The following is an 11,318-nucleotide window of genomic DNA, read 5'->3' as shown; positions in this document are numbered from 1 at the left end:
AGAGATCTGGGAGTTCAGGTCCATTGTCCTGAAGGTGGCAACGCAGGTTGATAGAGTGGTCAAGAAGGCATACAGCATGCTTGCCTTCATCGGACGGGGTATTGAGTACAAGAGTCGGCAGGTCATGTTACAGTTGTATAGGACTTTGGTTAGGCCACATTTGGAATACTGAGTGCCGTTCTGGTCGCCACATTACCAGATGGATGTGGATGCTTTGGAGAGGGTGCAGAGGAGGTTCACCAGGATGTTGCCTGGTATGGAGGGTGCTAGCTATGAAGAAAGGTTGAGTAGATTAGGATTGTTTTCGTTGGAAAGACGGAGGTTTAGGGGGGACCTGATTGAGGTCTACAAAATTATGAGAAGTATGGACATGGTGGATAGCAACAAGCTTTTTCCAAGAGTGGGGGTGTCAGTTACAAGGGGTCACGATTTCAAGGTGAGAGGGGGAAAGTTTGAGGGAGATGTGCGTGGAAAGTTTTTTACGGAGAGGGTGGTGGGTGCCTGGAACGCTTTACCAGCGGAGGTGGTAGAGGCGGGCACGATAGCATAATTTAAGAGGCATCTAGACAGGTATATGAACGGGCGGGAACAGAGGGAAGTAGACCTTGGAAAATAAGAGACAGATTCAGATAAAGGATCTGGATCGGCGCAGGCTGGGAGGGCCGAAGGGCCTGTTCCTCTGCTGTAATTTTCTTTGATCTTTGTTCTCCTTAGAGGGGAGAATATGGATATATCCATCTGGATTTTAGAAAGTGTAATGCAAAATATCATAAAAGGTTAGTCAACAAAATTGAGGCTCAAGGAATAGGAGAACCAGTGTCAGCTTGCATAAAAAGTTGACCTTAGGAGATAAAACAGAGAATCGTCCTAAATGATTATTTTTCAGGTTGGAGGATGCCACCCAACAGTAATACTGAGGCAAAAGATGATGCTCATTGTTCATTGCACTTGTTACTTTTGTCAAACTTCTTTGGTAGCAGATTTTGACAATTTGAAAGATGTTTTCATCAAATACCCTTCCTGCCTGTTTTAATCATCTCTGTACCCTCAAAATGAGTTTATTTTCTAAAGATGGAGATAGGGAGGAATTCCTTCTGTTGGAGGTTCTCTAGTGTTTGGAATTCTCTTCCCCAGTGAGAATTGGAGTCTGGGTCATTGAATATATTCAAGGTTGAGTTAAACAACTTTTTGATTGACACAGGAGTCAAGGGTTATGGGGGCCATGATCTTATTGCATGATGGAGCAGGCTCAAGGGATCGAATGGCCTACTCCTGCCCCTGTTTATGTTCAAATTTATTTGGTTAAACTCTAGTAGTATGCTGTTCACAATTGGGAATTTCTAAACCTTGACCTTTGCCATACTGCGCCTAAACTCTGTACTTGGTTAAGTCAGGCATATCCCTTCAAGGAAGAGTGTGTACTCTAGACTGGGCAAACAGATAAGCACTATGCCGTTGATTTCTCAGTAGCTTAGTTTTGTGACCCTTAAGCGTTGTGGGCAGTTTCTGCTTGTGCTAGACAGAGATGACTGGAAAGGAAATATGGAATAGGGCTTTGGCTGATCGAGGGGCAAGGATTATACAATGCTAGATGAATTGCACTCACTCAGTAAAGGTGCCAAATTGAAAGTATACCATCCTGAAATTGGTCCCTTACACCATAGTACTTTCACTAGAATTTAATAAGTGAGCCCCAGGATTTGGCAGTATTTTTAAAAGATGACATACTGTAACAATTTATTCAGGCTTCGGTGGTTTTGGGGTGAAAATATCATAATGCTTGTATCTTTTAAAATAATATGCATACACAGTAGCCTTTATTCAATTTGAGTTTATCCTGAGTTTATTCCTGTTGGAAAGAAGGATTGACATTATTAAGCACTTTTTGTGACAATGGATGTCTTAAAATGGTTAACAGCCAATGAAGTACTTTTGAAGTGTAGTCACGGTTGTAATGTATGAAATTCAACAGCTAATTTGTTCACAACAAGCTCCCACAAATAGCAATGTGATAATGATCAGATAATGTTTTTATGATCTTGATGGAGGGGCAAATATTGGCCAGGACACAGAGGACAACTCCTCTGCATTTTTAGATATAGCAATGGGATCTTTTGCGTCCACCTGTGAGGGCAGATGGGGCCTTGATTTAGCATCTCATCCAAAAGCACACAAATCCTGCAGTGGGCCTTGAACTCATGACCATCTGACTCAGACTCAGAGATGAGAGTGCTCTTAGCTGACACTAAAGCAAAAGTAGACCGAGATAGTTCTACATCCAAAAAAGTTTATTATATTAAAAATATAAATTTGATTTCTACGTATTGCATTTTCTTTCTAAATTATTGATTATACATAAAAAGTTGCATTAATATTTGATCATTGTATAATTGTTTGGACATCTGAGACAAAAAAAATCCACCCCGTTATATTGCAGCTAGCTGATGATCTGTAAAACATACATGTTTTGTCCAAGAAAGCTGCCGGTGACTAATCCTGATAATTAACGATATCAAGTGAACTTTGGAAAAAAAAACCCTCCCTTCTGCGTTGTAGTTTTGAAAGCCACCGGTCTGTGAAACCAGTTATTGCATATTTGGAGGCTGCTGTTGAAATCGGTGGGCAGTGTGCTGGTTCCTGGAAGAGCCCTGGGGGAGTCAGACGCATTCTTGGCTGAGATTCAATGCCTGACCTAGACGCCGACAAACAGAGGGGAGAAGGCAGTCTGAGCTGCAAGGTCGTATTGTGTGGATGTGCCGCGTCTTTACGCTTGCAGATCGTAAAAAGAGGGCTGAAAAGAAGAAGAAAAAAGGAAACAAAGTACAGAGTGTAAAACCAATTGGGGACTGGATTTCGAAGGACTGGTTGAACCAGCATTTGCTTGAAGAGATCTTTTTAAGGCTACAATTGTGGATATGTTTGAACGCAAGAGTGCTGCAGAAACACAGCACGCTTAGAGACTGGATTTCATGAGCTACTTTAATTTTTTCCGTGGTGGTGGGGCAAACTTGGACGTCGTGTCTTTTTAAAGGGGGATTTATCTGATTTTATACAAAACGGGTGTGCTTTTTGGGGCCAGAAATCATGGAGACTGTACCAAGATCTAGTTTTCAGCCTCATCCAGGACTCCAACAAACCTTAAAGCAGTTTCATCTCAGCAGTATGAGTTCGCTTGGAGGACCCGCGGCTTTCTCTGCTCGATGGGCTCACGAGATGATGTACAAAAAGGAAACTGGGAAAGAGACAGATCAGATTATTCACCTACCTATACAGCCTCCTCCCGTTATGCCGGGACCCCTCTTTATCCCCTCGGACCGATCAACGGAGAGATGCGAGACCATTCTGGAAGGGGAAACCATTTCTTGTTTCGTAGTTGGTGGGGAGAAGAGGCTTTGCTTGCCTCAGATCCTGAACTCTGTGCTTAGAGATTTTTCCCTCCAACAGATTAATTCAGTATGTGATGAATTACATATTTACTGCTCTAGATGCACGGCAGACCAGCTGGAGATCCTGAAAGTCATGGGGATCTTGCCCTTCTCTGCCCCATCCTGTGGTTTGATCACCAAGACAGACGCAGAGAGGCTTTGCAATGCCTTACTCTACGGGGGAACCTACCCTCCCCATTGCAAAAAAGAATACTCTAGCACCATTGAGTTAGAGATCACAGAAAATAGCTTCAAAGTATACCATGAGTGTTTTGGGAAGTGCAAGGGACTCTTTGTGCCTGAATTGTACGGTAACCCTCATGCTGCATGTATCCAGTGCATGGACTGCAGGCTTATGTACCCTGCTCACAAATTTGTAGTACACTCGCACAAATCATTGGAAAACAGAACCTGCCACTGGGGTTTCGATTCGGCCAACTGGAGAGCCTATGTCCTTTTGAGTCAGGATTACACGGCAAAAGAAGAGAAGGCACGATTGGAACAGTTGCTGGATGAAATGAAAGAGAGATTTGATTACAGCAACAAATACAAAAGAAAAGCACCCAGGGTGAGCGTTGTTTTACTATAGGTTGTTATAGTTGACTATTTCCACTATGGCATAGGAAAAAAAAACACGTCAAAACTAATAATAGTGTTTAAATGTAATCTTTTCAGGCTTTTTCAAACCCACCATAGACGCTAAGAAATAGGGGTCAGAACTGAACATTATTTTTCTCAACTCCTTAGAGAAAAGTTAAATCAATCATTTTCGGTTTCATAAGCAGCGATACTGGTCACGCTTGTATTGTGTGTCCCGGTTCTGTAAGCAGTTTCTTTATCACTAATTGTGGAAGGTATGCGTTTAAATTTAAATTCTAATGTCCTTTTCCCTTCCCTTGGCGGAGAAGTTTTGAACTCATGAATGATATCTTTAAATACTTGAAGGTGTACGTATTTAATCGTTACCCATTATAGATAATGACGTGCTAAAGTGAAGCATTAAGTTGACTCCGAGCTGCTCAATGTGATAGTTTCAGACAAGGGTGTGTGTTTCCTTGCTCACTGATATGTGGGAGTGGTTTTGAGAGATGTGCATTAGTATGGAGGGGGCTGAGTCTCGACTGCAGGCATGGCCTGTGTAGGGCACTGTTTTAGCCAATCCACATCTATTCAGCAGATCCTGAGGATATTTAATGCCGAAAGGCAAACTGGGGAAGCTGCATAATCCGATCTGTACTCAAACTAGATTTCAACATTATCACGGCTGTTTAGTTTCGTTCACGTTTCATCTGGAATTCAAATAAATATATACTGAATCTGGGCACTTTATTCGAAATTATAAAAATAAGAGTTTGAAACTATGTTTAAAACAATGTTACGATTCAGAACCCCAGCTCTCCGACCGCAAAATAAGCTATTAACCTACCAATTCGGATTTCACTCTTTGGTGCAAAAATGCAAGAAGTTTGTATTTTCGTTTTTAGTTTCTCCCCTCCCCGCCCGTCTGTCAGCTCCCATCCCACCCTCTTTCATTCTGATTTCCAAACAGGAGCTAGCAGACACTGCATTGATTGTTTTTTTGCGTGGGTAAAGGTTACGGCCGTGAACCTTGGGCTACCTCTTAACTGAATTGAAAAGGAAACGCACAACTTTTCATTTACATCAATTGTTATGAATTTAAAAAAAAGGCCGACTAAGCAAACTCGGGATATTGTCCGACAAGTATGCTGTTTGACTTTCAATGGGCTAATTCATTCCCTCGCGCCTTTTGGATTTTTGCCCCTGCTGTAATACTGTACATTACCCGAGCAATTACAGAGCGTTTAGTAAGCAGAAAAATAGTGACCTGTGCCAAGGAATATTGGATTGTATTGTTTAAGACTTTGGAGGACTTTACTTTGAAGAATTAAGGTGCTGGAGTGTTTTTTGGCTATAAAAAAGCAAAAGTCCCAAGTAACTTTTGTACTCTAAAGCAGTGGTTTGAAGAAGTAAAAAAAGCCTGTTTCTGAATGAAGAGTTAAATACTAAGCTTGTCCATCACGGAGGATGGTTTTGCACACTTGCAAAAACGAGCATTTAATAATACAAGTGAGCAGACGTTTAAGGGAAAATAAAGCATCCCTTTGTGCTAATTGGACGAAATCCGATATTTCTTACCAGTTTTGAAAGGACAACTACAGAATCGGTTTGTTGGAGACGACTCGCTGTGCAGATCAGTGCATTAAGAAATTGAGTGGCCCATTTCTGGACTCTGGATATGATTTTTGTTAAAAGTGTAATGTTCGATTTGCTAGGTAAATTGGAAGAGTTTTGCTTTAGAATTGAAGAATGCACGCTTAGGGCCCCCCGCCAGGAAAATATGGAAAGATTGCGTGCAATACAGACAGGAAGTTGTGGTTAATGAGACTTGTGGATATTGCGAAAGGCGAGAGAACTTAATGTGCAGGAGTGTTGAGAAACCTGGATGTAAGGACTTTGTCAAGATTAGACTTGAATCCTGCCGGAGTTCTCTCACGCACCAGTTGATGTAATTCTAGATTGACCAAGATAGGGGCCCCTATACTGTTCCCGATCCCTCCTAAATGTATGGCGGGAAAGGTGTACAATAACTGGAGCAAAGTCTTCTCTCCCAGTCTTTTTCGTACGAAATCCCACTCTTTTGTACCCGTTTTAACAGAACACATTCCTTATTGATGTGTATCTATGTTCGCACCCTATAATTTAGGTGGGTGTGGTAAAGATAAAATCCAGGAGGCTGTGAAAGGGCTCAAAGTTTGAAGAATTGATGTGCTAGCAGTGAAATTGAAATCTGTATTTCCATTATAAAAATATTCGTAGACATTGATTTCTGAAGCGTGCTGTGGCTAATATCTTTGCCACGCACGTCGAAGTTTTTGTACATCCTTAGACAGGTTGCAATATTTGGTGGGTGGGGGGGTAAATTACGCCCCCCCCCCCAATTCCTCCACCCCCCCCCCAATTCCTCCACCCCCCCCCAATTCCTCCACCCCCCCCCCAATTCCTCCACCCCCCCCCAATTCCTCCACCCCCCCCCCAATTCCTCCCCCCCCCCCCCAATTCCTCCACCCCCCCCCCAATTCCTCCACCCCCCCCCAATTCCTCCACCCCCCCCCAATTCCTCCCCCCCCCCCCAATTCCTCCACCCCCCCCCCAATTCCTCCCCCCCCCCCCCAATTCCTCCACCCCCCCCCCAATTCCTCCACCCCCCCCCCCAATTCCTCCACCCCCCCCCCAATTCCTCCACCCCCCCCCCAATTCCTCCACCCCCCCCCCCAATTCCTCCACCCCCCCCCCCAATTCCTCCACCCCCCCCAATTCCTCCACCCCCCCCCCAATTCCTCCACAAGTCACAATTACACAAGGCCCCTCAGTCCAGTGGGTCTATCCTCCCACCCGCACGTGGACAATGGCAACAACAAGAGGCCGGCCGACATTTTGTGTCACATGTCTCAGTTCCATTTAGGTGACTGAGCCGCAGCCCATTTGCTGTGGCGGTCCAGTGACGCCAGCAGCGAGCCCCAAGCAGCCCACATGACCGGAATGGCGCATGCTCAGTGCACCGCCCGCCTCCCTCCACCTTCGCACGTTGTCCATTTTCTTTTTGGGAAAAACAAAAACATCCACCACTTAACCGTGCGGCGGGCGGCCCGAAACGTGGGGCAACGCCGCCGTCGTGTTTACACCACCGGGTTTTCTTTTCGCACCAGGCGTCCCCCGTGCCAATTTAAAAAAATAAATCAACGTTTCGATTGGTGGCCGGGATTATTCGTACCAGGCCGCGTCGAAAGGGGAGAATAGGACGGTGAATTCCAAGGGGGGCGGGGGGGAGAGAAGGCCGGCGGCTTGGCCGCGGAAGGTTACCCTGGTGACCGGGGGCGGGGCTGTGGACCGCGGGCCGAGTGCGCGTGCGCACGGCGACCGTTGAGCACGCGGCGGCTGGAGGCCTGTAGCTGCCGTCGCGCGCGCATGGCCCCTCCCCCTCTCCCAACGGTCCCAGATGGCGGCACGTGCTGCCCCTAGGCCAGGGCTGAGGGCATTTACCCTGCCAACCCCTCCCCCCCCACCCCACCCTTTATCCCAGATACTATGAGAGGGTGCAATTTTCTTAAGTCAACTCCAGCCATGAGTTTAAATCAGTACAAGTGTGGATCTGTTGAGCATATCCTGGTCCAAGAAGAGTGATTCTACTGCCATGAAGTAGTTTAACAACAAAATAAGAACATTATATATAATTCATAAAGCTCGGTGTAAAGGCTAATTCACCGCGAGCTGGTTTACCACATACATAGGTTTGAAGATCATATTGATATTTTGGCTAGTGAGCCTTTTAGGGTTTAAAAAACTGGAATGGCCCAACCAACCGTAGTCTTTTGAAATAATCTATGGGGTGGGGGGGGGGGGGGTGTTAAAATGTTAAGATAAAAATGATATCTTAAGATCAGCCATGATCTCAAAGTAAGAAGTCTTTCAACACCAGGTTAAAGTCCAACAGGTTTGTTTCAAACACGAGCTTTCGGAGCGCAGCTCCTTCCTCAGGTGAATGGCGAGGTACATACCTCGCCATTCACCTGAGGAAGGAGCTGCGCTCCGAAAGCTCGTGTTTGAAACAAACCTGTTGGACTTTAACCTGGTGTTGTAAGACTTCTTACTGTGCTCACCCCAGTCCAACGCCAGCATCGCCACATCATGATCTCAAAGATCAGCCATGATCTCATTGAATGGCGGAGCAGGCTCGAGGGGCCAGATGGCCTACTCCTGCTCCTAGTTCTTGTGTTCTTATGATATGGCTAGCGCTTCAGGGAATATTCCTAATTTAATACTTTTATCCTTTGGCTTTGATTAATTAACAAGCCACATTTGGAATGCACAGGGCCTCACGGTAGCATGGTGGTTAGCATCAATGCTTCACAGCTCCAGGGTCCCAGGTTCGATTCCCGGCTGGGTCACTGCCTCTGTGTGGAGTCTGCACATCCTCCCCGTGTGTGCGTGGGTTTCCTCCGGGTGCTCCGGTTTCCTCCCACAGTCCAAAGATGTGCGGGTTAGGTGGATTGGCCATGCTAAATTGCCCGTAGTGTAAGGTTAATGGGGGGATTGTTGGGTTACGGGTATACGGGTTACGTGGGTTTAAGTAGGGTGATCATTGCTCGGCACAACATCGAGGGCCGAAGGGCCTGTTCTGTGCTGTACTGTTCTATGTTCTATGGTCAAACGTTTCAGAATTGCTTTGTAGGAGTGTTTGTGAAAAGTATGGCACCCAAAGTTGGCGACGTGGTGATAAAATGGGTCTTTTCTGGATCAAAATAAGCAGGCTTTCAATATTTTCATAAAATACCGCAACACAATTTAGTGTAAAAATTGAAGTTTACTTCGCCGAAACTTGTATACATTTAAGAGTGATTTTGAAAACTAGCTGGGCAACATAACAGGATGAATAAATTTTTAGATATGAATGTATTTGTCATTTTCACTGCTCTTTGGAGTGTTGGGAAGTGTAATTTATGATCTATCTTGATGGAAGGTTTTTAAGTTTGTAACTAGTTTTGAGTGAAATTTATGTCTTGCATACATTCCTCTAAATATTTAGTGTATAGATGCATTTGTAAAGAATTTGTAATTGTTGTGAAGCTTCAATGATATGTAAATGAAGTCAATTATATGTAGGGTTTTAATTAGCAGCTAGGTTCATGTGCGAAGTACATCAGATTAATTATGTGGCACATCTGCTGATAATTTACTACTTTTCTGCAGACCCATCAAAACTGTGAAATTTGCATCCTTAGGTAGTTTGACAAGAAATAGAAGAATTTGCCAACAAATAAATCATGTTATGCCCCTGTCTGTGTTCTGTTTGAAACTGTTTTGACTTTTTAACAGGTTAAATGAATCGCTTCATTAAATTGTATGTTACTTAATTTTAGTAATTTCTTGTGCAGTTTTACTGTGTATCGAAACAGTTTCCATTTTTCTTTTTCGAAAATAAATGCCGCCTCTAATATAGGTTGTTCTTATTCAAGACTTTTTAGTGAATTGAATAGAACTGACTGTATTTAGTCACCGAAACAAATCTAACCATTTTAAAGTCAGAAAGTTTTCATTCAGATTTTCATATATTGATTAAGCAAGCCATATTAGTTATGTTTTGCTTGTGTGTGTGTTCAGCAAGGGTGATGGGAATATTTTAAATCTGCTTCTGGGAACTAACTGTTTCTGCCCAAGGGAGAGGGATATGGGAGGGACACAGTGGTTGTCAAGCATGCACAAGAGTTATATTGGCCCAAAGGGACTACATTTTAAAACAAAATATGCATAATGAGATTTTTTTTTTAAAGGAGAACATAGATGGTTTAATGTTGGTTCTCACGATCGGGAGAAAAACCTTGTTTTTCTTTGAGGCGATCTTTTTAAAAAAAATTCTTCCACTGACATCTTGTGACTGGAATTACTGTTTACTAACATTTGTAGTAAAATGACATTTGGATGTGGATGTCAATATGTGAACTTTACTCTCTTGGAGAGGGCAATCATTGACAGCCCAAACTGACCACTCCAAGGGAACTCGGAGATTGCATAAGAGTGAACAGTATACATTAGATTGTTAACTTGTCTGAAGTTTTTCAAAATCAAGCTATTGTATTCTTACCCTGAGAGCTCAAGATCTCATTTCAAAAAATAAATTCAGCAATTGATGTGTGATTTTTAATTGCCAATTAACACGGCACCATTGCTATGACCTACCGACAATTGCAAGTTGTTCTTATAATCTTGCATAATTATCATTTGAATTTTGGACAATGTGGTGACCTTGGTGGTTGCCTGTCACTTACTCAATACCATCTTAGAGTATACCAAATTCTGGCAGATAGTTGAAATGACTCACTTGGATTCCAGGACCTGATGGTAATGCTGCCCGTATGGTGCATGTTGGATGTTAAATTAGAGCAGAACTGGGCAGCGAATGATGGTTACTTGGACAAGGTACCAGAAATTGTTAGTTGCTGATACAACTGTATGCAGCCGTAGAGGACAGAAGAGAAACAAGCATTTGTTTCCTCCAATTATTTCCTCCTTTTTAGTGAAGAGGCTGAATATTACTGAAGTGTAATCCCTTGAGTATCAATTCCTTGGGTACTTCACACCGAGGGCATTCTTCATTTTGAGGCTAGACAATGAGTGTTAGCAGGGGAGGCAGTGGCATGGTGGTATTGTCACTGGACTAGTAATCCAGAGACCCTGGGCAATGCTTTTGGGATATGGGTTCGAATCCCATCAGGGCAGATGGAGGAATTCAAATTCAATGAAAGAAAGTCTAATAACGACCATGAAACCATTGTTGATTTTTGTAAAAACCCATCTGGTTCACTAAGTCCTTTAGGGAAGGAAATCTGTCATCCTTACTTGGTCTCGCCGACATGTGACTCCAGACCCACAGCAATGTGGTTGACTCTTGAATGCCCTCAGGGATGGGCATCAAATGCTGACCCAGCCAGCGACGCCCACATCCCACAAAAAGCAGAACAATTGGGCTTGGAGAGCACAAATTAGTTTTAAAAATTTTTTTAGAGTACCCAATTCATTTTTTCCAATTAAGGGGCAATTTAGCGTGGCCAATCCACCTACCCTGCACATCTTTGTGTAGTGAGGGCGAAACCCACACAAACTCCACACAGACAGTGACCCAGAGCCGGCATCGAACCAGGGACCTCAGCGTCGTGATGCAGCAGGGCTAACCCACTGCGCCACTATGCTGCCCGAGCACGAATTAGTTTTGATCCCATCCTCGCCCGATACCTGTTACAAGCACACTTGTCAGCAGAGATTGGTGGCTAGAAATCAGGAGCTCCATTTGTGATTTTTCCACCTCCTAGTCCAGGG

At 43.9% G+C, this 11,318-nt stretch overlaps 1 protein-coding gene across 1 annotated transcript in view; it reads left to right on the top strand.

Annotated features, from left to right (window-relative positions):
• Positions 1-2,631: 2,631 nt before the first annotated feature.
• Positions 2,632-11,318, top strand: part of LOC119950686 (ski oncogene-like) — a 186,941-nt gene continuing 178,254 nt past the window's right edge. The window contains exon 1 of the mRNA XM_038773329.1: positions 2,632-3,993. Coding sequence (XP_038629257.1) covers positions 3,085-3,993 — 909 coding nt within the window. The 5' untranslated portion in view covers positions 2,632-3,084. The remainder of the gene's footprint in view (positions 3,994-11,318) is intronic.

The sequence above is a fragment of the Scyliorhinus canicula genome, chromosome 16, assembly GCF_902713615.1.
Source record: "Scyliorhinus canicula chromosome 16, sScyCan1.1, whole genome shotgun sequence".
In the NCBI taxonomy this organism is placed as follows: Eukaryota; Metazoa; Chordata; class Chondrichthyes; order Carcharhiniformes; family Scyliorhinidae; genus Scyliorhinus; species Scyliorhinus canicula.
Note: the sequence above shows the minus strand (reverse complement) of the source record. Positions and strands in the feature narration are given on the sequence as shown.